This window comes from Salvia hispanica, chromosome 4 (genome assembly GCF_029641045.1).
Source record: "Salvia hispanica isolate PSC_SH4W2 chromosome 4, Shi_PSC_v1, whole genome shotgun sequence".
Classification (NCBI taxonomy): domain Eukaryota; kingdom Viridiplantae; phylum Streptophyta; class Magnoliopsida; order Lamiales; family Lamiaceae; genus Salvia; species Salvia hispanica.
In genome coordinates this window covers 49,488,801-49,512,520 of record NC_142695.1, presented here as the reverse complement: position 1 = coordinate 49,512,520, position 23,720 = coordinate 49,488,801, and the positions used below count along the sequence as shown (strand labels likewise).

The following is a 23,720-nucleotide window of genomic DNA, read 5'->3' as shown; positions in this document are numbered from 1 at the left end:
CATCAACCAAACTGAAAAGGTAAAAATAAAGAAAATTTGTCAATGATTATACGAAAACTGAGAGTCCAGAAAATATAAAATATTTTTTGTATTCTGAATAGTAGTCCTATTATTGCTAAACAATCTCTCTTGAATTTTATCACTAAAACACTCACTTTTTTTGTTCCTCGTCTTCATCCGCCGCTCTTGTATAATCTCTTACGGCGTCGTCCCGTCATGGTTCCCGCCATTGTTACATGAGAGTAGGAACCCCAATACCTCTCCACCCGCTCCAGGTAAAGTGCAATCGGAGTAATTAATTAGTAATGCAACAATAATCTTTACATTTATTGCACAATCGCCGTTTAGATTTTCCCCCCATTTCCTCTCGATTGAATGCGTTTTAGAAAATCATTGGTTTTGATGCGTGTGATTTGATTTGATCGGCGGATCTCAATAGGGAAAGGGAGTGTTCTGAATTCCCGGGAAAGCGGTTTCTTCATTTGTCTTCTTATATCCGAAAGACTAGGATTTATGAACCAGAATCAATCAAGGGCTGAGAGGAGCGATTCTGTACAGTACAGGAGAACCGGCCGATCCGGCAGCTCCAATCAGCAGCGTCACTACTCCGGTGGCGTTTCCATTAAGGGTGGTGGTGGCGCCTCCTCCGCCTCCACCAATCTTTCTAATCGCAGGTCCGCCATTTTTGAATAAAACTGAAACTTTAGTCTTGTTTCTTGTATTTGCAAATTGGACTAATGCTTCGCCTCATGTACTTCTATCTATGTACTCCATATAATTTACTGAATATAATTGTATTTTTTGGAAAAGAAATTAATTGGCTGTCGATGTGAATCAAAATGGAAGTATTCTGTCGTCCATTTACAACGGACAACCTAGGGTTTCAGGCTCTCTGCATGATATGTTTATTGTTTAGGCAAGATGATGAATTGGACTTAATTTGTTCTTCATCTGAGGTGCAGTTTTAAGAAGTATAACAACAATGAACCAGTAGCGCAGCAGGGAGCGGGACCATGGAATGTGGATTCTGGCGATTCATCTGCCGTACATGCTGTAAATAATGGTGCTCATCAACTGCAGCCAGCTCAAAGTACGTAGTATATTTGTCTTTGTTTTGGTAAAAACATTCTTTCTGATTTAAAAATTCCACCCTTGGGACAACGAGCGAGAGCTAGGTTGAGAATGCTATAGATTTTTTTGAGAACTCTCTCTCCTCTCTAAAAAAAGATCATGCATGGCTACTTTTATTCCCTCATGCAAGGTGAGCCTTCATTGGGGTTACAGAAAACTGAAGCTAATTTGAATCTTTTATTGTCTGGTATCCTGCTCTCAATTTGGGTTTCTTGTGTCCTGTTGTAGCAGTACCTGAAGCCTCTCTAAAGACTACCCGACCTGTTCCTAAATCTCCATCCAGTAATGTTTCGTTGGCAGCTGCACCGTCCAATGTTTCATCTGACTCCAAGGCCCCAGCGACACCTGGAGAAAGTATGTCATGCTGGTCATTATATCCATTTAAGCTGTTACCTTTTTTTCAGTGCATATTTTTCTGGTCCACTATTGTAATTATGTAAAGACCTTCTGTCTATGTTTGTGTTTGACTATTTTATTGTTATTTTATTCTTTAGTTTCAGGAGATGCATCTAAGTCGTATCCCTTGCAGTTTGGGTCCATAGGTACTGTTATTGCGAATGTAATGCAGGTATTATGCAATCAAATGCATCTTTATGAAATACTATGAATGAAGTATTTATGTATTTTCCATTTCACTCTATTATTGTCCAACAATCTAGTTGTTAAGAATAGAAATTGCACTGTAGATACCCGCTCGAACAAGCTCTGCACCACCAAATTTGGATGAGCAGAAAAAAGATCAGGTTTGAGATTCTCTCCTATCAGTATTATTAGCTAGCATGAGGTAGTAGCTTTGGACTTGTATAAAAGAATCAGCTGTTGGATCACAAATTGTAACAAAACCTTAAGTACTAGAAAGCACGTTTCTGCTCTGAATTTTGTAGATTTCTGTACTTCATCTGTATCTTTCTGGCAGATGTGCTGTGTAGCATGATGGAGATGAAAATGGGATGTTAAATTAGGAGGGAAGTGATTTGATTTTTGATCTTTTTTATGCCTATAAGAGTAGTGTATACATTGAAGAACTTAAAATGAAACTAATCACGTCCTTCTTTATTTCCCCTGGTTTCTCCAAAACATGTAGTATTGAAAACTTTATCCACCGATCCTGATCATCTGTTTTTGTGATTTGATGCCTTCTCTTTTTAAGATCATGTTAACGATTTGATTTTTTAAATACAATTTTGAGTTGCTAATAATCTGCCTTTAATATCATACCTGTTTTATTGACGAACAATGATGGGTTATAAATTTTTTTTCTACAGGCACGTTATGAATCTTCAAGGACAGATCCTGCTTTGCCAACTCCATCAATCCACAAGCAGCATTTTCACAAAAAGGATGCAGGAATCCGTGACCAACCTAATTCTGGTGAAGCTCATTTAGCATCTAGACCCAAAAGGGATGGCCAAGTTTCAGCTGCACAACCTGGGATTCAAACTCAGAGGCCTGCACTACACCCTATCCCTAAAATACCCATGCAATTTCCATTCCACCAACAACAGATAAATGTTCAGTTTGGTGGTCCGAATCCACAAATGCAGTCTCAAGCCTTGTCAGGGCCGATGCCAATTCCAATGGCCCTACCTCTAGGAAATCCATCAGTCCAGCATTCAATGTTTGTTCAAGGTATCCAGCCACATCCAATGCAGCCTCAAGCAATGATGCATCAGGGACAGGGATTAAATTTTTCCCCACAAATTGGTACTCAGCTACCTCTTCAATTGGGTAACATGGGGATGAGCTTGGCCCCACAGTTTCCTCAGCAAGCACCTGTAAAATACAATGGTTCTCGCAAAACTGTGAAGATTACTCATCCAGAAACTCATGAAGAATTGAGGCTTGATAGTTCACCAGCTCCAAGGTTACAACCTAGTGCGCAATCTCAGTCACAGCCTATTTCTTCATTTCCTCCTAATGTGCCGATGAATATTCATCTCAGTTCTTACAATGCCGCTCCCCACTTTTATCCTCCTGCAAGTTCTGTTCCACTTGGTAGCACTCATGTTCCTCCCAATTCTCACCCGCCAAGGCTCCATAACCAGGTTTGCTACTCTCACCCCTCTTAAGACTTCATTTAATCCAATTTAATCCAAGTTAAATGGAGTCTTTGTCTAAAGAAATGCATTGAGAATGAGCAGATGTATAGAACATTTCAACGAGATAGTCTTTAATCATCCTAATATTTTAGTGGTATTAGAAAGTCACACAACATTCAAAATTTAATGATTTATCATTGGCTTTTGTATCATTTTCTGCAGGTGACTGTGAAATCACCTATTATCTCGCATGCAGAGAAAGATCCTCTTCCACTCTCAGGTTCTCTTTCTGTTGGGAAAGCAGAGGCTTCAAAGCCTTCAAGGCTAAAGGCCGAACTTCCAATTTCTTCTTTGAGCTCTAGTTCACAGCCAAAGGCTGGTTTGGGAGTATCGTATGTGTCAGTTACCTCATCAAGTCCTGTGACAGTGGAGAGGGATGTACCTTATTCGGCTTCTGGTTCAACTGCCATGGATGTTTCTGTATCAGTATCAACTAGATCTTCTGATGGTTCTAGATTAGGAGTATCACACCCTGACTCCCTCAAGGATATGCCTAAAAGACCAGGCAGTAGAGGCCAGCAGGAGCAGGTAATTCATGGATTGCTATTCATTACATTTATTTAATATGTTGGGTTGGTTGTACACTTCAAGATTTTTTTTTTGAGTTACGAGCATGATTTGTCACATTTTTCAGGATCTCAGCCCATATACTTCTCTCTCAAATTTTCCTTCACAACTGCCTGATGTTGCAACAACTGAAGCAAAACATATACCATCTGAAAGTGCCAAGGATCCATTATTAACAGCTGTAGCTTCTTCTTCTGAGGCTTCTAGCATAACAGGCGAGGGTGCTATAGAAGAAAAGTCTGGAAATACAATTAAAGGTTTAGGATCGGTAGTTATAGATAGCACACAATCAGAGCCTGAAGCTATTAGGGGATTTGAGCAAGCAGAAGCAATATCGGCTGAAAGTAGTTTGGAAAACTCCATGAAGTCTCATACTTTGGAATCTCCCGAAAAGATTGGTAAACTTAAGGAAAACCCTAATAAGGAAATAGCATCCATCAATAGTGGCTCATCAGAACATACACGTGAAAAGTCAGAACAGTTATCAAGGTATTGTTCCAATGATGTTGAGAGGGAAGGTACTTTAGCAGTGCCTGCTGACATATCTGGTGGAGAAAAACTTGAGAGTTCTGTGCCAGTAACTGCATTAAACAAAAATGAAATTATGGCTAGTAGTACAGGTGTCTTAGTTTCTCCATCTCCATTCAGTGTCAAAGAAAAAGGTTCAGATGCAAATGTTGCAAAAGGTGCTGCACCCAAGGGTAAGAAGAAGAAAAAAGAGCTTTATAGAAAAGCAGAAGCTGCTAGTACAAGTTCTGATCTTTATATGGCATACAAGGGTCCTGAAGAGAAAAAGGAGACTATAACTAATGCAAAGGCCTCAGAGAAGCCTTCAAGTATTAGCGAGGACAAAACATCTATTGGTGTATCTCAGGAGAATGTTGCGGCATGTGAAAAACCTGCTTTAAATAAAGTTGAGCCAGATGATTGGGAAGATGCTGCTGAGATTTCTTCTCCACAGTTAGGAACTTCAAGAAATGAAAATGAAGATAATGATGATGGTGATGGATCGACAACTAAAAAGTACTCCAGGGACTTTCTCCTCAAGTTTGTGGAGCTATGCACTGATCTTCCAGAAGGTTTTGAGATTACATCAGACATTGCAGATAGTCTGATTTTTTCTAGTTTCAATCTTGCACGTGAATCATACCCTACTCCTGGACGCAGTGTTGACAGGCATATCGGAGGCTCTAGACCAGATCGTCGGGGAAGTGGCTTGGGAGACGAGGACAAGTGGAATAAATTCCCTGTGCCTCCTATGTGGAATGATGGTGGTTATATGAATAATGCTGTTGGGTTTCGACCTGGTCAAGGAGGTAATAATGGTGTTCTAAGGAATCCTCGGGCACAGACACCTCAATATGCTGGGGGCATCCTCTCCGGACCAATGCAGTCCCTTGGTCCTCAGGGTGGCCTACAAAGAAATAATGTTGATTCTGATAGGTGGCATCGTGGAGCTGGGTTTCCGAAAGATATGATGCCTTATCCTCAAACACCTATGCAGGTGATGCACAAAGCTGAAAATAAGTATGAGGTAGGTAAGGTTTCTGATGAGGAAGAAGCCAAGCAGAGGCAATTGAAGGGCATCTTAAACAAACTTACCCCTCAAAACTTTGAAAAGCTGTTTCAACAAGTTAAGCAAGTCAACATTGACAATGTTATCACACTGTCTGGAGTGATCTCACAGATTTTTGATAAGGCTTTGATGGAGCCCACCTTCTGTGAGATGTACGCCAACTTCTGCTTTCACCTTGCTGCAGAACTACCGGATCTTAGTGTGGACAATGAAAAAATTACTTTTAAGAGATTACTCCTAAACAAATGCCAGGAGGAATTTGAAAGGGGAGAAAGAGAGGAAGAAGAGGCAAATAAAGTTGAAGAAGAAGGTGAAGTTAAACAGACAGCAGAAGAGAGAGAGGAGAAAAGACTCCGTGCTCGAAGACGTATGCTAGGGAACATTAGACTCATTGGAGAACTTTACAAGAAGAGAATGTTGACTGAGAGGATAATGCATGAGTGCATAAATAAGTTGCTGGGTCAATATCAGAATCCCGACGAGGAAAACATCGAGGCTTTGTGCAAATTGATGAGTACAATTGGAGGGATGATTGATCACCCAAAAGCGAAAGAACATATGGATGCCTATTACAATTTCATGGCACAGTTATCCAATAATATGAAGCTTTCATCGAGGGTCAGATTTATGCTTAAAGATGCTATTGATCTAAGGAAGAATAAGTGGCAGCAAAGAAGAAAAGTTGAAGGTCCGAAAAAGATTGAGGAGGTACATCGAGATGCTGCTCAGGAGCGTGCACAAGTTGGTAGATTGGGTCGCACTCCAAGCATGGGTAATTCTTCTAGAAGGGGTCCTCCTATGGATTTTGGTGCAAGGTCTCCTGGTATGTTATCCTCGCCAAATTCCCATATTAGTGGTTTCCGCGGTGCCCCACCACAGCTACGAGGTTATGGTTCCCAGGATGTGAGGACAGATGAGAGACATTCGTCCGTTCCTTTGCCCCAAAGACCACTCGGTGATGATTTCATTACTCTTGGGCCCCAAGGTGGTCTTGCAAGAGGAATGGCTTTCACAGGGCAGCCATTGGCAGCCAATGTTCCTTCCGCTGAGATGCAAAGTCTTGGAGATGGATGGAGGATGGGACATGGCCAGAATGGCTTTAGTTCTATCCCTGAAAGAGCAGCTTATGGCCAAAGACAGGATCTAATGCCAAGGCATATGCAAGAAAGATTTGCTGCGCCACCAACTTTTGATCAATCTCATCCTCAAGAGCGAAATGATCATGCTTCTGATGGATCTCTACCTACTTCTCCTTCTCCTCAAGGTGGCCATCCTAGTATTATGAATGATGTGTCTTCAGATAAGGTGTGGCCAGAAGAGCAATTGCACGACAAGTCAGTTGCTGCAATCAAAGAATTCTACAGGTATAATCGTGAACCCTACAAATATAGAATATAGTTAATGCTGCCCCAATGCATTTAAAAAAATCCATTGGCAAGAGGGAAACTATGATGGTATCCCAATCAAATTGAATGCTAAACACATGAAGTAAATAAGTTGCTTAGTTTGCCTTATGGCTCCTCTTATGTTAAGAGGCTAGATTTAACCCTTCCTTTATTTTTCTCTAAGGATGTATCATGTGAATTTGATCCAGGAAAGTTGCACGATATTGCGAATGATTTTTGAACCAGTCGCTTGAATATATGGAAAGAATAGTGTAAAAAATGGGAGTAGAATTATCCTTTTTTAGTTTGAGTGAAAATATATTGCACCTATTTATTTAGCTCTATCTTCAAAATTGACTTCTTATATGAAAGGTAGAATATATACTCTCGAGTTTGTTTTAACCTGAAAATGTGCTGTGTTTACAGTGCAAGGGATGAGAAGGAAGTTGCTTTGTGCGTCAAGGATTTGAATGCTCCCAGTTTTTATCCAACTATGATCTCCCTATGGGTTACTGACTCTTTTGAGAGGAAAGACATGGAAAGGGACCTACTAACGAAGCTTCTAATAAACCTCTCGAAACTTCAAGATAGGGTGATAAATGAAGATCAACTCATCAAAGGGTATGCTGGTTCGTGCTTATAACTAATAGAATATACATACAATCTTTTTCTAACTGAGTTTTGTTTGGACAGGTTCGAATCAGTACTTGCAGTCCTAGAGGATGCAGTGAACGATGCCCCCAGAGCAGGAGAGTTCCTTGGTCGAATATTCGGCAAAATTATACTTGAGAATGTAATCTCACTTTCTGATATCGGTCGGTTGATATATGAAGGTGGAGAAGAGCAAGGGCAGCTTGTAGAATCAGGGGTTGCAGCCAATGTCCTTGCAAGTATCTTCGACACAATCAAATCAGAAAAAGGTGACTCTGTACTAGATGCGGTGCGTTCGAGCTCTAATCTGCGGGTGGAGGACTTCAGGCCTCCTGGCTCTAACAAAGCATTTAGAATAGACAAGTACATTTAGAGAGAAAAGGGGGTGTGCTGATTGTATCTGGTAGAAAAAATTCATTTCTTGTTTTTTAGGTCACATATTTAAAATTGGGATAGTGAGGATAAGTCTATTCATGTCTTTAGATATATTGTTTCGCCAAGGATACTGAAACCAATTTATGGAAAGATTCAATTGAACACCCAATTTCTGCGCCTCTCTTTAAGTTTTAACCATGGCCACAAACGCCTAGTTTGTTTATATACTAGATACTCAGGAAAATATACTCGAGCTCTGTTTTTTAAGTATCAATGAAATGAAATACTAATCATTATCTGGTAAATAACATAGAATAAGGCATAAATAATGGGAGTTAATGACGACAACTTTCGTGACTAAACTTACAAAACAAAAGACTTGCATTATGAATGAATAGTGGCTAGATACAGAAACACAAACATGAACAGTTGAATAAATGCAATGTATCAATGATCCACTGATGAAGATATGCTGAAGTTTAGCTGGGCGATGTGGATTTGATGCTGAAGATATGCATGTGTTAAGCTGCAGCAAGAATCGGAAAACTAGACAGTTGGAAGAGAGCTTTAATAGAGTGGCTTGAAACAATAAGAAACTAGACAGTTGGAAAAGAGCTTTAATAGAGTGGCTTGAAACAATAAGAAACTAGACAATGGTAGCTTGGCTCAATCCATGAGACCAAATGTTTCAATTAGGTTGGTCTCTTTGGGCTGGTTGATGATCTTTTCAAACATATCTTTAAGACCCTCATGAGCAACCATAGCCTCTAGAATCCTGTCCTCAATAGCTAAAGATGCCTGTTTCTGTTGGTTGGTTTTTGAAGATGAGAAGACCAGCTCAGATAAACGCTCCTTCTCAGCTTGCCTGCAGTATTTGTCATCCTCTTTTGTTCCGGAAGTCATAAGATGGTAGGTGTGGACGAACTTCTTCTGCCCGATCCTATAAGCACGGCATATCGCCTGCCTTTCAACCGAGGGGTTCCAGACTACATCCAACAATACCACCCTTGAGGCCCCAACCAAGCTTATCCCCTCTGAACAGCACTTGGTCGATGCAAGCATGATCTTGGATTCATTTTCCGAATTATTGAACAGATTAATCAAGATCTGCCGCTCTTTTTGTGTTTGCGTCCCTTGCATAGTAAGAATCTCCTTGTCTTCAGCCCATTTGAACACTTCTTTCAACTGCTCCTTTATAAGCATAAGAGGTGGAATATACTGGCTGAATACGAGTACTTTCTCGTTCACAGCCATACAGAGGCGAATTAGCTCCATGAGAAACTTGGTCTTGATGCCTTCTTGGGGATTAAGCTCGGAAGCCTCAACTGCAGCCATGTCAATCCCAGTCTTTCTACTTTCTGTTGTTACACATTTCATCAACAGGTATGGGTGCACGGATAGCATACTAACCTCATGTTCTTTCTTGAAGTTGCTGGTGTCCTCTATTGTCTCAATCACCCTCTTCTGCAGTGCTGGGGGTTTGAGAAGGATAACACAGTCTCTCAAACCGGGCAGGCTCTGCTTGAGGATGGTGCCTGTGTGTAGATTAACGAAGGGCAACATGCAACCTTTTATATGCTGCAAAGCACGTTCTGAAATCAAAGAGGACTGTGCATGCTCCCTCTTATATTTGTTTCTACTGCTCCTCGACGTTATCTTTGGCACGGCCGCTTCAGCAAACATCTTCTCTTGTGCTAACACATCTGCAACTGCTGGCCTTACTATACGGAGTGTGTTGAAGAGTTCGCTAAAATTGTTCTGGAAAGGAGTTCCAGAAAGAATGATCCTCTTCTCAGTTTTAAGCTTGAGGAGAACATTCCAAATGTTACTCTTAGAATTTCGAGGCGTGTGCCCTTCATCAAGAACAACCAATCCAGGCGCCTCCAACAGTATTCTCCGTAATAACTTGTTCTTTGTTGCCTCTCCGGCTAGCTTCCCAAACAAGCTGTAGCTGATTCCTAGAATGCCGCCTACCATGCTCCAGCTAAATATCTTGATCATACGCATAGCTTCAGTATTCTTCCTCTTTATTTGAGATATACGTCCAACAAGAGCCTTGCTCTCCTTACCAGAGAATTCAGTATTGCTCAAGTTATGGAAGGGGAACTTGACATTCCATTTCGCGAACTCTTCTTCCCAGTTCAGGAGAGTGCTGGCTGGGCTAATGATCAGTGGCCTGCAGCCTGGGAACAGTTTCAAGTATGTTTCGATGAAGACCATCGTCAAACGCGTCTTCCCAGTCCCCGGAGCATGGGAAATGATGCATCCACCCACTCCAGCTGGCTTGGTGCTCTTCAATTCATCAAGATTGATGCTTCCTGCCAGGTTTTTCCACAGAAACTCAAAGCCTTCACGCTGGTGCTCGTACATACTATCTCTTACACCTGGTTTGATGTTCCATACTGTACCAGTAGCATTACTACTGCCTCCAGCAGCATCAGCATCATTGGTTGATATATGAAGATCATCAAACTCGAAGTGATCTTCTGTTTCATGCCTTTGTTTTCTTCCCGAGTCCCTGTAAGGTATTTCCACCTGCGATAAGGTGAATAGTAAGAAACTCAATTGCAGAAACATAATCAATTGCAATTTAAACACAAGTCCAGCTGAGGGAGATTTATAAATCAGAATTCAGATAAATTTTAGTGGTAATAGCAGGAGATAAGAGATATTGATTAAAATTTGATATCTAAGAAAGGTATCTGAGCAAATACTAACCCATTCAGGCATAATTTCCTTCGGTCCAAGGGCCTGAAAACGGCAAAATTTACATACTAATCCTTCATCATCTTCTAAGACCAAGTCATGTTCCCCTTTAGAACATCTTTCGTGTTGAGTTTCTTCACGAGGAGGATTTTCATTTTCTACGTTATCCTGCAACCCATGAAAATTATGTTAAGTCATACTGTATATGCTTCAAAATAAAAGTATGTGTAAGATATAGATTAATTTTCAGATATCTCAGCCACAATCAACTTAATAAAGTCAGGTGCTAGAATATTGAAGGAACTCAGTTCTACACTACAACTATTTTTGAATCTTGAAATGGATCCCACTATTATGGTTAAATTGTGTTATTCTTTCACTGACTTAAAATAGAGATCCAATTTTCAGCAAGTAATGCCCAAGATAGACTAACCTTGGGGTACTCAAGGGGTTGCACTTCATCCAAAGCCCAACAATAGTCTAGGTCGTTAAATAAGTTGTCGACCTCCTTCTCATACTCCGTTTTCTCCACAGGTTTGGGTACCTCATCTTCAAATCTGAACTTCAGTGGAAGAGTATATGGAGTTGGAGGTGCAAGTCCCTGCGTAGCTTCTTCATTTATTTCCTTGTCTGCAGGAAATTGTCCATTTCCCAATACAGCATTTGCAAGCATGCTGCATAACTCTGAAAGCAAAACAATTTTAGTATTAGCAAAAATCTTCCATTACAATGTTGACCAGAGAAGGAAAAGAAGAGCAATCAACTCTTTTTGATCTACTGGTTTATATATAGTAATATATTATCTTCTTGCTTGTTCTCTTATTCTGTTTAGTCCATCAATAAGATAAAACACAAAAATAATCACTTCATTACCCTTGACTCCTTTTGGATATGATTTCTTTCCTTCCCTCGGCACCTCAGTTTCACTAGCCATGGGTATGGCCTCAGTCCAAGAATTATTACGTGAACCTGTTTCAGTTTTTTCCCCATCAGTATGATCACTGACATCTTCTGAGTGGGAGGCGGTAGCTGCCTTCTTTGGTCTGCGGAGGACCTTCTTTTCACTAGCTATGCCAACACGCATATGTGAATCTGAAGCCTGTCCTGCTTCGGTTCTTTTCTTAGTCTCATCATGACTATGATCATGGTCGTCTTTTGACTGGGAACTAGGAGTAGCCTCCTTTTCTTTAGACATGTCCGGGGTCTTTTTCTTAGCCGGAACATGTGAGTCTTTGATTCTTTCCTTAGCACCATCATGACTATGATCATAGCCATCTCTTAAGTGTGAGAGAAGAGCTGCCTCCTTTGGTCCAGATGGCACTTTTGTTTCCCTAGCCATGCCTGGGGTCTTTTTCTTAGCCCGAACATGTGAGTCTTCAATTCTTTCCTTAGCACCATCATGACTATGATCATAGCCATCTCTCAAGTGTGAGGGAAGTGCTGCCTCCTTTGCCCCAGATGGCACTTTCATTTTCCTAGTCATCTTCGGGGTCTGTTTCTTATTAGCCCGAACATGTGAGTCTTCAGCTCTTTCCTTAGCACCATCATGACTATGATCATAGCCATCTCTTAAGTGTGAGGGAAGAGCTGCCTCCGTTGGCCCAGGTGGCACTTTCGTTTCCCTAGCCATGCCCGGGGTCTTTTTCTTAGCCTGAACATGCGAGTCAGTTCTTTCCCTAGCACCATCATGACTATGATCACAGCCATCTCTTAGGTGTGAGGGAATAGCTGCCTCCTTTGGTCCAGATGGCACTTTCGTTTCCATAGCCATGTCCGCGGTCTTTTCCTTAGCCCGAGCATGTGGGTCTTCCGTTCTTTCCTTAGCACCATGACAATGATCACAGCCATCTCTTAAGTGTGAGTCAGTGGCAGGAACCACCTCTTTTGGCCCCGTTGTCCATTCCTGTGATTGGCCCTTTTCATTGATCGGTTTCTTAGAGCATGTCTCGTTCAATCCCTCTTGTGCATCAGTTTTGTAACAAAAAAGTTCAACCAATTCTTCACTTTCTTCTAGGACTGGGTTCACCCACTCTACGCTATTAGAGCTCCCCACTTCAACATCTGCATCAAGAGAACTTCCAGAATCACTATTAGTAGGTGGTGAAGATGTCTTCTTGCTTCTCCCCGTCTTTCGTGTAGTCTGATTGGCAATACCAACACCCGTCTCCAGCTCTGGAGCATATGAGCTGTCGTCAGAGTCTTGCACAGATGTACTAACATCATCACTGCCGGACTCAGAGCAAAGAAATTCATCTGAGCTTTTATCCACATAATCATCAACATTATGATTACATGCTTCAACTCTTCTCTTCAATGACGAGTCAGAATCTTCTCTCTTCTTTACATCATCACTGCTGGACTCAGAGCTTGAGGAAGAGTAACGAATTTCATACGAGCTTTTATCCACATCGTCAGCATCAACAACATTATGATTGCATGCATCACCTCTTTGCTTCAATGATGAGTCAATTTTTTTTCTCTTGTTTCCATCATCCTTGACAAAAGATGGCATCTTTTCATTCACTCTTCTGACATTCTTTGCAGAAGTGGTAGCAATACCTTCATCTTGTTGCTTACTGGTTGAGGATCTGTTGTTTGAAAGTATTTTTCTCTTTTTTTTAAAATCTGATTCACTGATTCTCTCAACTCCAACCTTTTCATAATTCCCATATTCATCTCTGTTCACTACAGAAAGCAAACATCAAGTTTCCATTATACTATTTAAAATTTAAATCAATAGCTATTTGCAGGAAAAGCCACAAATGTATTCATACCATTTTGTGCAGATGATCCATTCCTGTCAGCTTGTAAATATGGAGATTTGCTTTTCTTAAGCAGACCTTCGATAGTTCTCTTACTTGTAATCTCCCTGAAACTCCCACCTACATTGTTGTTGGCTGAACAAAAACACAAAGATGTAAGAAATTAGACATTACCAGACAAAGAAAAAAAGCTATGACTTTGTCACCTCTATCCGCCAATGTAGACGAGTCATCTGCTAATGTGTCAAAACCATTGAAATAGTCTCTAGAAGTGAAAGTCATAGAATGATGAGCAGAAACTGCTTCTTTTCTTGCACTGGCCCCACCAACATTCTCGCTTAAACGAGCAGCAGAGCTGACTTCGGTTTCATCAAATGTATGGATCCCAATATCCTCAGCCATCATATCTTCATCGCTGTCACTCTCTGACCATGATTAAAAGATCAGAATCTTAACATATGAGTTTCTGCAACTGTACTAATGTACTTTAAATCAAACAACACATCAAGAAGCTTTGCTTTTCATATTTCACAAACTTTAATGTGGTTTTAATTAAACATCAAGAGGATCATGGTTATGCTAGAAACTGAAAAACTGAAAGATAAGACCAAGAAAAAGTCTGAAAAATAATCACCTATTTGGATAATGGAGATCGGTTTGTGTGACGAAGGACCTCCCTTCAAACTTCCCTTGCCGGAGGACCTTATCTTTGTCGATGAAAATGATTTCTGACTAATGTATTCAGCTTTATCGACAGGGGCAACATCTGAAATTTTAGAGAAATCTGAGAAACAGCTAAGTTACATGGTAGGCTATACTAAGCTAATGTTTAACATATTCACTAGTATTTTGCAAAACATAGTCAACAGATTGTTCATTTTGATTGCAAATGTGTGTGCTGCATACCAATACTATGACAAGGCTTATTGTTTCAAATTTCCAAATGCAAGGATTACTATTAGGTAAAAATAAGCCAGATTTTAGAACCAGCAAGCAGATAAAAATGGATTCCATATACTAATACTTAACCTTCTTCAACACGAACGCTTCGATGGCTGACATCCTTATGGGATATTTCCACAGATGCAAATGGTTTTTTCCAAGAAAAGCCTGCATATATATGGCAGTAAATACTAATGAATCAACATGAGCTTATACAACTTTTTTTTTGTCTTATAAACAAACAATTAACCATTAAAAGTTTTATACACCTATATGATAGCACATCTTTATTAAAGTACCTGGTGTTTTTGTTTGCCCTCCAACACTTGGAGTTGGCATCTCTTGTCTCTTCCTTTTTGTTGTACTAGCAGAGCTCAAAGTCACCCCTATGCACGCGAGTCTGTTGGATCTCGTTCGCCCAGAAATACCACGGAAGAATGCTTCCTTAGCTTCTTCACAAGTCTGCATATTAGTATAAAGGAATCTAATTTAGTAGGAAATAAAAATCAAATCTTTATGCACCAAATAAAGGATCACCTTTCATTCATATAAAAAAGATATTCTGCACTTTGAATCTACCTAGATATAAGATGAACACGATTCATGATTCCATTTCATTCATGAAAACACTTATCTCAGTGGTGTGAACACTTGAAAATGGAGGAAAAAACAATGTTTTTTTCCTTTCTATAACATTTGGAGGTGAGATTGGGCCATTCTTTTATTTTTACTCACAACATAACCAAAGGATCTTCTATACATATTCGAAGAAAGGCGAACGAAGGCTTACCCTTTTCCGATATCGAGAAGCAGCAGGTCTATTTCTCTCGATTCGACCATAAATTTCTTTGGATTCTAAATCTGTTAAGACAACCGTTGGAGCTCGTCAGCATTGATTGTTTAATTAATTGACACACTAATTTTATTTTTGAAAATACAACAAAAAAATAAAATATTTATGTATTCATTCCACCTTCTCTAGTACTATATCCTCACAAAAAAAAGTATGCAATTTTTTTGACACTTTTGTATACTACATTTATGAATTCATGAACATTGGTTTGCAATGAAATGTAACAAGTGAAAAAGTAAATAAATACTGTATCTTGTAATGTAATCCAGTCATTTAATTTTTTTTGTATGTCATTAAAATTAGGCAAAAATTATGTATTGAAATGTATAAATAAGAGTATGAACAAACTTGCTATGTAAGCGACAGAAAGTTTGAAAAAAATGGAACTGAGACATGTTGACCATAAGAAAAACAAGACACCATAAATTAACACGTGAAGTGATTCTTGAATTTCTTCAACAAGCATGAAGTCATGAACAAAAAAACAGATTCTCTTCTCCCTCTCCTTCACACACACACACATAGGGAGGGAGAGATTTGAAGAGAGAGGGAAGAAAGAAATACCAGAAGAAGACGACGAAGAAGAAGATCTGCTGCTAATGCTATCATCATCATCCATGCTTTTGAGTGAGGACTGAAAATGAACATGTTTATCACAAAATAAGAGAAAATAAAATTAGGATATGTTTTTTCAGAAGGAGTTTTGCATGGAGAAAGGAGATACCACCGGAATGCTGCTGCTATGACTGTCGGAACTGGAGAATTCGCCGGAGCTACTGAAAGAACTTGCCATTTTGAGAGAGCTAGAGAGAGAGAGAGCTAAGTTTGTGATGTTGTGAATTGTTATATTTGGATTCTCTTTACTCCAACACGCTACTAAAGAAGCAGTGATTGAATATCTATTTTTGTGTTAAATTTCTTGAATAGTGGACTATTTCACGATTCTATATCACTAACAAATAATTATGGTTTGTGGTAATTTTTTTTATTTTTGCAACAAAAGTAGTAAATGTCAGTTTTTGAATTTGGGAATGGAAATTTGGCGTACAAAGCCATATGAAATACACAGAGTCTTTTATTACAATCATCCAAATGGTTAAAAAAATAAACATAAGTATATATACTGTAAAAGTAAATTCTAGCAAACCAAAACAACAGTCGAGATAGTATTTCAATCCTGGTGTCAGTAACATATTTTCGATAATATATTAATCGTGAAAATAATTAATCTAACACATTCCATCGTTTTTACTTTATTCTTCTTTGTGTACAAGGTTAAAATTCATTAATGTGCCAACTCTGAAATGCAACTGACATGTGGATTTTTGCCATTTTGATTTTTGGATACCAACTTTTATTACTCCTGCTACTACAAAATTGCAATTGTATAAAAATAAAGGCAAGAAAGGAAATACTTATCGGCTGTTTGATTTTGGGTTCATCTGCTTCGTATTAATTAATAAATAAGTAGTAGGAGTAGTACTCTCTATTTCCTGTTATGAGCAAGAGATGTTTCTTTTAGACATGAGTAGATTAAGTTTGAGAAAGAATAAAATAAAGAAGTAAATAAATGATAAAAAGTAGTAGTAAAAAATAAATAAATTAAGCAATAGTAGTACTATTAATTATAGATATTTTGTTAAAAAAGAAAATGTCTATGACATCCTTTGAAATGAATATGTGTCAATGGGGACGTACGGACTATAATTCAATAATCATATGATTAAATCATAGAAAAAGAAAAACAGTTCCCAGTAACAATTCAAGCCACTTTAAAGGAGCAGTTTTTCGATTTCTAGGTTCTAAAGCTATTCTGATCCCTAAACTTTAAACAAGTTCATCAATCATGTCACCTTATATAGAATATGAATTTTTTTTTGAAGCTATGAACATATATACATTTTAAAAATATATTTTATTAAGGATTCATAGTAAAAAAAACTCACAATATTTGACTAATTTATAGTCAACTATGCAATTTTAAAAATTACCATAAAAATTATAAAATTTAGATTTATCGCAATTATCTCAAACAAAAGCTTTTCGCAAATTTATATCTGATATAATAAATGAAAAAGCATACAAGGGCATCACTGGCGTTGAATTAAACAATGACGACAACTTATAAAAAAACAACATCATTGGTTAGGAACATCAACAATAAATTACACAAGGACGACTAGATTTTTGTCATGTAATGATTACTAACAAATCCAAACTCTATAATTTTTTCGACTAATTTTTAAAGTTACGCGACAGCCCGAATCACCAAACTTAATAGTTTATCTCTAAAATTGTCCATTTTTACTAATAAAACTATAAATATGCGTAATCCCTATTATTTTGGCAATCTACATTTTTATAGTAGACATTTCATGAACTTAAGGGTCCAGACACTCTATTTAGTTAAAAAAATCTTTAGATACATTAATTTTGTTATTCTAGCTAAGCCTCATTACAATTGAATTAAGTTGTATCCTTAAAGCGTCAATCTATTAATTAGACTAAGAATATGTTTCTAGAAAACGAAATACAAGAAAAAGTAACAAAAAGTTGTATATCACGGTAACGGAATAGGATTCGTAATTTAATGCCATCTAATAAGATTAAAAAAGAAAATGTAAAATAGTACTCCCTTTGTCCAAATGAAGATGACCACTTTCTTGGGCGGCACGAGATTTTATGCAAATTTATTTTGTGTGTTGAGAGGAGAGAGTAAAACAAGAGAGAAGGAATAAAGTAAAGATAAATGTATTTTCATTTTAAGTAATGGGTCATCTTAGTTGGGACAAACTAAAAAGGAAAGTATGGGACGAAGGGAGTAAAATTTTAAGAAATTTGGGCAAGTTGAAGTGATGGGTATTGTAGCCTGTGTTAGCAGTATTTCCACAGATAGAGATTGCTTCAAATTTTTGAAGTAGTAGTTAGAAATTACCAGTCTACTAATTTAGGCAAACCTCCAAAACTAACAATTTAGACAGCAATGAAAAGAAACAAATGAGAATTAATTTGGCAATTAATGCAACGAATCAAATCTGACGATTGATTTAAATTTTATTTTATTTTTATTATTTCAGATAAAACAATTTGAAGACTAAATTTATATTAATGTAGATTTATAGAGATTATGAACAGATCGGACTTTTAATAGTATTATATTGTGTAAAATTAATTGACGATATATACTTAGTATAAAATTTATTGGAGTATTTTATAAAATTTGTTTCACTATTATATTAATATTTTATATTTAGTCTAATTCAACATTGTAATACGATGTATTGTAGTATTCATATATTAGTACTATTGCAGGTGTGTATTCTTATTCTTTTTATTATATCTCCTTGTTTATTTAAATTTATTAAATTAATGCATAGTACTCTTACTATATATTTTAAAGGATTTGAAAATTATAATTACTTACATCGATTCGAAACATGTCACAATTAAGTTGAATATATAAACCGCGGTCCGTTGATAAAAGAAAAGAAAATCATTACTATTTTTTTTCTTTCACCCTTGTTAAATAGTGTCAACCTTCAATTTGAGGCTAGGAATTTCATTTTGTGCAAAGAAAAATACTTTTTCATTTACCCAATTTTGTTATTCTGATATTTATTAATTTTTGGCCCTCTGGCATATTCTATGTAGAGAATAAGCTAAAGACAAAGACAAAGAAGCCTATTGCAGTTTTTGTGATGGACATGAACTGCCATGGGAGGATTCTCTGCAAATAATGCAGAATCTTGCATTACAATTCCTCTTATTATTTTTATTGAAAATATATTAGCATTTGTTTGCATTAAATTCACATCACTCGGCGATCCAGGCTACTGTCTTTAATTTTGTAGGGGCTTATTTTTGTATTTATTTTTATCATGTTTTTAAAATCATTCAAAATTTATTATAAATTGTTATTGAAAGCCGCTATCAATAAATTTTATCATAATATGTCTTTCCATCGGATATACTGTTAGATTTTTCTTTATACATTTGAATTACTCCATTTCTTCAGTTTAAAACTATTACTTACTTTTAATTAATTAAGAGTTCTATAATTTGATTTAAGAAAATGTTTATATTCCGTTCCTATTGATTTTACGTTTTATTTTGTTTTTCTCCGGCTATACTCCCTTTGCAATGAACTTACATACATTTCACCAAATGTTTAATTAACACTACTTACATTTAATTACTTAATTGAAAGTCCGATAATTTGATTAAATTATTACGTTCTAATTATTCCCCATAAATCATGTGGCAACATTGTTCTTACTTTCCAGTTTCCACTGTAGTATACAAGAAGCACTTATCTTTTCATGTAATTTTCAGTACAATTACAATATTACATTTGGCAAATCGTCTACACATAAGTAATTATAAAATAAGTACTACCCCCATCAACAAAATATAATCTTGTTTTTTCCATTTTGACCATTTCATTTAATTAGTCTCTACCCATTAATAATGAGCTTTACTCTCTAATAAAGTGAATCTATTTTTTCATTAATATAAATCAACCACTATTTTTTTTTTACTTTATCAATATTACAATAAAATTCATATGGTACGATACAACCGTCATTATTCAACACTTCTTTCACTAAATCTATCAGTTATCTTTATCACAAGATTTAGAGAGAGAAAGAGACCAGATTTTGAAAGAGAAAGAGAAAGGAAAGAGGTATACAATTTCTATACTAAGCTAAAGTAGCGAAAGAAAAAGAAGGCTTGCAGATTTTGTGATAGACAATGTCTTTGGATGAGTGATTCTCTTGTACTAGTTTAAACTTAAAATGTGCTACTTATTCAATACTATATATTTTCAATACTATAATGAAAGTAGCATTTGATTTTCAATACCATTGCTATATTCTCTCATATTTTTGGATTGCTTGTTGGCTTCAACATTTACCTATTTTCAGCAATATGCTCTAACATAATTTTTCGCTTTTATTTATTTTGACTTTTCATCAGATTTTTTACGCACCTTGCTAAATCTACTTCTTTAATGTTGGATTTAATACTACTTACTTTTAATTAATTAATTAAGAGTGCTATAATTTAGCTATCTTAATAAAAAACCACTACCCGACTGCTCCGGTATTAAATCGAAGATAGTCCTGTCCCGGTCCAAACGATGGGGGTGACGCCTGCATGGGTAATCACATATACTTGGCTAAGATCAGTGAGAATTTGGATGGAGTGAACACAAGAAGGTTGTTAAACCCCACATCAATGGAGTATATACGTAGGGTAAAACCTATGGAGTTTTGGGCTAAACTAGATTTCAAACTTTAAGGACTAAACTCTATTTTATGGATTGGTGATCAAATCTTTAAAGTTGGGCCCAAAATGTATCTGGGCCTTTTAATCCTGAGGCTATTTGAAATGGCTAATTAAAATCCTTCTGAAATTCAAATAAATAGGCCTGAGCCATTAAATGCGTCATGCAATAGATAAAGCATTTTAAAGAAGCTTAAATTCATTGCATTTGCATCGACTTGTTGTATTAATATCATTCAAATTTGAAACATTTTCGGAGTGATGTCGAGATAAGGATCTTTGGAAAGTATTTTTTGGTTAGCACGTGTGAAATGTGGTAAAAAAATGTAATTTGGGAGTTGTAAAACGAGGCCATATATAAAACAACCACTCATCTTAAGTGAAAATTAAATAGTTCCTTTGCTTATTTTGAGCTATTAACACTTTTGCAATGCCACAACTTATGTGATAACAATAAAAAATACACTTTAAAAATTAAGCGAGACAGACTCGTCCCTATTAAAACCCTTGAATTATTCGAATAATTATTTTTACCTTTTTAAGCGATGTATGAGCAAAAGCAATAATGAGCTTTACAAATTATTTATGTTATTCTACAGAGTTAGGTATGAAAGTTTATACGTAAAAGCATAATGATGATTGATGGTTATAAAGTTTATATTAGTGAAGAGTTTGTATAGACTCGAATAAGTTTGAAACCGACTTAACAAAAGCAACATGCCAAACTTTGACAGCTCCACTCTATTTGATTATATGTGGTGGAGACTGGAGATTAATTAGAGCAAATCCACTTTTTCAATTGTCTTTCTTTTCTTTTGTTTTTCTGGTTGAAATCATTGGAGGAGATTTATGACATGAATTTCGTAGCGACTAATATAAACAATCCGAATTCTAAAAAATGTAGTATGTTAATCCCAAGTCGTAAAAATGTTTTGTACTCCCCTAATAATAAATACTCCCTCCGTCCCCTATTAGGAGTCACTCTTTGACCGGGCATGAGTTTTAAGAAATGTAAGGAAAAATTGGTTGAAAAAGTTAGTGGAATGTGAGATCCATTTTTTTATATTGGTTTTATAATAAAATGTGAGTGAATTGAGTTAGTGGAATGTAACACCTACTTACTATTTATGGTAAAAATGAAGTGTGACTCTTAACTGGGGACGGACCGAAATGAAAAAGTGTGACTCTTAATAGGGGACGGATGGAGTATAACAGTTTATGATAAAAAAAATAGCCTTATTTTTAAGAAATGCAGAATAATATAATGAAATTTCATGGAAGTGAAGTTGAAGAAATGACATGGGACTCAATTTACGACTAACACATGTTTCTAGTTTGATTCTTAACAACGACGCTACTAAAAATATCGTATATTCTTAACACATGATGCTTTTTTTTTCTTTTTTTTTTTTTTCTCTTTTAATAACCAATAACCCAAAACATATATACTCCAAATATTTTAAGGTGGTTTCTAAGAAACTGTGGAATAGTGGGCCTCGTTTGATAACAAATTTTGATATCTCTATCGAAACAAAATTACACCTATGTGATATGATCTGCTGCAATCCAACCACAAAATTTTTAATCAGTATTATACTAGTTCAAAATTTTAATTAGGATTCTACTTTTTTCAATTCTTCATTTTTTTATAATTAATTTCCAACTTCATATATTTAATTAATTGTTTATAATTGAATAAACATGCGAAAATTAGAAGAAAAAGTTTAAAAAATGAAAAGTCCAAGCACACAAAAGCGGCCCAAAATTCTACGCGGTTTAGCCTGCTTTCATGAAATCAATGTAGAGAAAAAGCATCAGAATTCTCAGATTCTGCTGTTCATCAAATTTGTACTGTATCTGAAAAAAGGCTTTCCAGAAATTCATAGCAAAAATAGAGGTTAAGAAGAAAAAAACTGATGACTGAAAATGAGGCATCAAAACATAGTTAATTAACCAAGATTTATACCTCATGACATATACACCATATTCTCAGAGAAGAAAAGGAAAAATAAAAGTAAAGGAAAATTCAAAATTGTCGGTACGGACTTCTTCAAAATTCAAAATTCAAAATTGTTGCGAATTCACCGATGAAGTTATCAGTAGTTTCTTCTCAAATACTGTATAATTCATTATTTGGAATCAAGTTTAATAACCTCAGGCCACAGCCACTGTTCCCGTCCGTACAGCTTTATTCATGTCGGATTCGTCGGAGCTCTGTCTCGCAGCGCTCGATCTCTTGGAGGAAGAAGACCTCTTCCATCTCTTCTTCTCCATCGCCTCATCCATCTCTATCTGTTCCTGCCTGCACTCCTGGCTACAGAACGGCGTGTTCCCTCTGCAAAAAATCACCAAATTAGAAACTCCGCTAACCAATTGAGCTCCAATCTCTTGGATTTCACCTAATTTTACCTGTACATGAAGATGTCGTTGTTTTGGCAGAGCGATCTGCCGCAGAGGGAGCAGGAATCGAGGAAGTGCGGCTCGTAGTCGTGCTCGCATCCGGTGTAGTAGTATGCTACAGCTGTGCTCATCTCTGCGGTGGTGGTTTGATTCAATTGAATTGACGATAGGCTGTTGGGGAAGCAACACGATGTAGGCATGTGGCGTTTTATAGGAAAAAATGGACTCGGGAGGAGTGCAGATCAGGTGAGACGCGGACTACGAGGTAAATGTCACTAACCAATGAAAATGCTCCACGATGTGGGAATGTTGTGATGAATCTGGAACCGTGGAATGTGGCGCAGGAGAGTCAATGTCAATAATAATTAACAGGAGGACTTTATTTCCCATATCCAAGGGGGTGGGATAATGTGGCAGGAGTGCATTGCATCAGCTAACAAAATTAATTCACTGTTTATAAAATGATGGAAACATTTGTTAAGAGAAAGAGATAACTTCTGAGTCATAATCAAATTTACCATTAAGATTTAGATAATACTAGTACTATAGCTTAGTTTAATTATTATTACTCCACTTAGTGTGTGGGACATTTTCTTTTCACTACAATGATGACGATTTTCTCATGTTTCGAGTGTTTTATTCATTAAAGTACAAACGTACATTTACTTGAACGTACGAATGGTCAAAAATATATTTCATGCCTAGATATATTGTAATTTAAGAAAAATAAGTCTATACAACCAAATTTTGTACAACTAAAAATTGGTTTATTTGAGAAAAAAAATAATTTATTTATGCATTTAATTAAAAAATATATACATATATATTGTATAAGGAATGTGCATAATATTATGGTATTTGAGTATAATTTTTCAAAAAATTTTGAACTATAAAATATAATTAATGCATACTTTAATTCAAATTTGAAAATGATGAAAAATAATTTAAATATAAAAAATAAAAAATTGAAAATAAGGCCAAAGACTA

General features: G+C 36.6%; 3 protein-coding genes across 4 annotated transcripts; 1 reads left to right on the top strand and 2 right to left on the bottom strand.

Moving 5' to 3' along the window:
- Window positions 1-98: 98 nt before the first annotated feature.
- Window positions 99-7,963, top strand: LOC125193672 (eukaryotic translation initiation factor 4G-like). 2 transcript variants are annotated; one of them, XM_048091513.2, is made up of 11 exons: window positions 99-275; window positions 440-674; window positions 963-1,090; window positions 1,360-1,485; window positions 1,626-1,699; window positions 1,818-1,874; window positions 2,397-3,176; window positions 3,393-3,758; window positions 3,865-6,737; window positions 7,185-7,379; window positions 7,452-7,963. In XM_048091513.2, exons 2-11 carry the CDS (start codon window positions 514-516, stop codon window positions 7,780-7,782), a joined length of 5,091 nt encoding a protein of 1,696 aa, XP_047947470.2. In that variant the 5' UTR covers window positions 99-275; window positions 440-513; the 3' UTR covers window positions 7,783-7,963. The 2 variants fall into 2 exon arrangements, with proteins under 2 accessions (XP_047947470.2, XP_047947471.2); XM_048091514.2 differs by having other exon boundaries at window positions 100-275; window positions 1,363-1,485.
- A 368-nt stretch (window positions 7,964-8,331) lies between these two features.
- LOC125195314 (uncharacterized) lies at window positions 8,332-15,877 on the bottom strand. The gene is made up of 12 exons (XM_089070280.1): window positions 15,775-15,877; window positions 15,612-15,681; window positions 14,985-15,055; window positions 14,494-14,656; window positions 14,282-14,362; window positions 13,887-14,018; window positions 13,459-13,677; window positions 13,265-13,387; window positions 11,364-13,175; window positions 10,924-11,174; window positions 10,503-10,658; window positions 8,332-10,319 (listed from the first exon to the last, which is right to left on the bottom strand). Exons 1-12 carry the CDS (start codon window positions 15,838-15,840, stop codon window positions 8,451-8,453), a joined length of 5,013 nt encoding a protein of 1,670 aa, XP_088926406.1. The 5' UTR covers window positions 15,841-15,877; the 3' UTR covers window positions 8,332-8,450.
- Window positions 15,878-22,260: 6,383 nt separating this feature from the next.
- Window positions 22,261-22,923, bottom strand: LOC125196498 (FCS-Like Zinc finger 3-like). The gene is made up of 2 exons (XM_048095031.2): window positions 22,743-22,923; window positions 22,261-22,668 (listed from the first exon to the last, which is right to left on the bottom strand). The coding sequence occupies exons 1-2, from the start codon at window positions 22,862-22,864 to the stop codon at window positions 22,488-22,490; spliced, it is 303 nt and encodes a 100-aa protein (XP_047950988.2). The 5' UTR covers window positions 22,865-22,923; the 3' UTR covers window positions 22,261-22,487.
- Window positions 22,924-23,720: the final 797 nt, after the last annotated feature.